At 35.4% G+C, this 2,151-nt stretch overlaps 1 protein-coding gene across 1 annotated transcript in view; it reads right to left on the bottom strand.

Annotated features, from left to right (window-relative positions):
* KCNT2 (potassium channel, subfamily T, member 2) overlaps window positions 1-2,151 on the bottom strand; it is a 728,083-nt gene that overhangs the window by 130,460 nt on the left and 595,472 nt on the right. The window contains exon 20 of the mRNA XM_006834237.1: window positions 1,369-1,480. Coding sequence (XP_006834300.1) covers window positions 1,369-1,480 — 112 coding nt within the window. The remainder of the gene's footprint in view (window positions 1-1,368; window positions 1,481-2,151) is intronic.

Raw genomic sequence — 2,151 nt, 5'->3', positions numbered from 1 at the left:
GAAGCTGTAAATCTTTATGGATAGTGTACATTTATTTTTGTACTTAGTACATGTCAAACACTAGGCTTAGTGTTTCACAGGCATTGGGTCCTTTAATAGTTACTACAATCGAGTTATTTAGCTTGTATTATTGGTGATTATTTCCCAGGTAATAATCTCAAGAACGATGATGGTGGTGGATATGTACCATGGAGGGGGTTAGACTCAGAGTGACCCTGTATAGGATTTCTGAAGCTGTAAATCTTAACAGGAGCAGAAAGCTTTATCTTTTTCCTGTAGAACAGCTGGTAATTTTGAACCATTGACCTTGAGGTTAGCAATCTGACTCATAACCAGTACACTACCAGAACTCCTCAGTCTCAAGTATAAGAAAGATAAATGATTTACCCAAGTTCCATTCCTAAGAAATAGTGGAGAAATGAATGGGGATCAATCTTGACTCCAGGCCTCATCATCATTGAATGATCCTTCCTCCGTCTTCATAAAGGAGACTACAGCCCAGTTCTAATTGGGTTCCTAATTATTTTATTTGCTTGTGAGTGATAAATAAATTGAGCTACACTCCCTCCCCTTTTGTATTTTAAAATAGTGTGATCTAACAATATTTCATTGTGAACATCAACAGTTTCTTAAGTTTTCCTTACTGCACTGATTTGATAGATGTATTACCTTGAAAATTTAACTTAACCTGTATTTACCCTGTTTTTTACATTTGGAAACACAATGCTTTCCCTATGTCCCAAAGGAGTAATTGTAAGACCCCCAATAACATAATCTTCAGCTTTGAAGATGGAAATGAACACACTAAGCAGAAACTAATTTACTTGCTCTGGCACTTAACAACAACAACAACAACAACAACAATGATTTATTTCCCAGGATTTAGGCACTGGTGAGCCACCTTACCACATAAGCAATAAACTCAGCTTTGTCAAACGTTTGAGAAATCTGTTTCCAACAAAGCCTAAATCCTTTTTATGACCTTAAGAATTTCTTACAACTGCAAAAACCCTATATAAATACAGATATTATAATTTACAGAATTACTAATATAGCTGACATTTTCAATTAGTATATACATACTATTGTTGCTGTTGGTAAGTGCTGTTGAGTGGCTTCTGACTCACAGGGACCCTATATAGGGTTCCTAAGGAGTATATGCTGAGTTTGAACTGCCGACTTTGTGGTTCAAACCGACGTTTCGGTGCGGCACTTATCCTACAGTGCCATACTAAAACTTCACAGAAGGACTTACTAAACAATTAAATGCAACTTATGTATATATATTGAAACTCATATAGGAATTTGCATGGTTATTCTTTCACAATTAAAACAGTTAAATCTGCTATGAATAAAGGGGAGTCTTACCTTTTCCAGTTTTGAAAGAGCAAGAGAGTAGCAGTCTTTGGCTCTGAATTGCATGAATCTCATGTTGGCTGGATGAGTAAGTTCTGTGATAATACTGAGACTGGAAAACAACCTACATTTCAAAGAAAACCTTTGCATTACATTAACAATCCAACATTGGTATTTTCTTATAACAACATATTTATAAGTGAGTGCTTCCTACCTTAGGAATAAAATTACATGCAATTACAAGAGCAGGCAGTGCCATATAAAGCATTCTGTACAATACAAGAAAAGTGAAATACTAGTCTCCAAAGTATATTTCAACCAACATTTTAGCACAGTAAGAAAAATAAATTTAGCAGTTTGGCTTTTATTAGAAAATTTCTCCCTAAAACTATTAAACAGAAAAGAAATTGAAAGTTGATTCTAGAAGTTACAAGGTTACTTTGGACAATAATGAATGGCCCCTTAAAAGATAAATATTCCTATTGACATATCTCACATCATGAGCTTATTGCCCATTCTGTGATCTGTTCAATCTGTGATTTCCTATTCTTAGCATGTAATTTCTAAATGTCAGATCTGGAGAGAATGTATTTTTAAAAAAAAAATTGTTTTATTGTGAATTATGTGAGAGTTTACATCGGAGAACATTAGCTTTACATTCATCCTATTGTATATCATTTTATTGCCATGGTTACAATCCCTTCCATGCATCATCAACCAACCAAAGGGTATACCCTGCAAGCCTGCTCCACCACCTCCCTCACCCCCCTGGTCTTCAGCACACAGCCCCTCTCC

The sequence above is a fragment of the Chrysochloris asiatica genome, unplaced genomic scaffold (assembly GCF_000296735.1).
Source record: "Chrysochloris asiatica unplaced genomic scaffold, ChrAsi1.0 scaffold00009, whole genome shotgun sequence".
In the NCBI taxonomy this organism is placed as follows: domain Eukaryota; kingdom Metazoa; phylum Chordata; class Mammalia; order Afrosoricida; family Chrysochloridae; genus Chrysochloris; species Chrysochloris asiatica.
The sequence above is the reverse complement of the archived record's forward strand: the minus strand, read 5'-3'. Positions and strand labels throughout refer to the sequence as shown.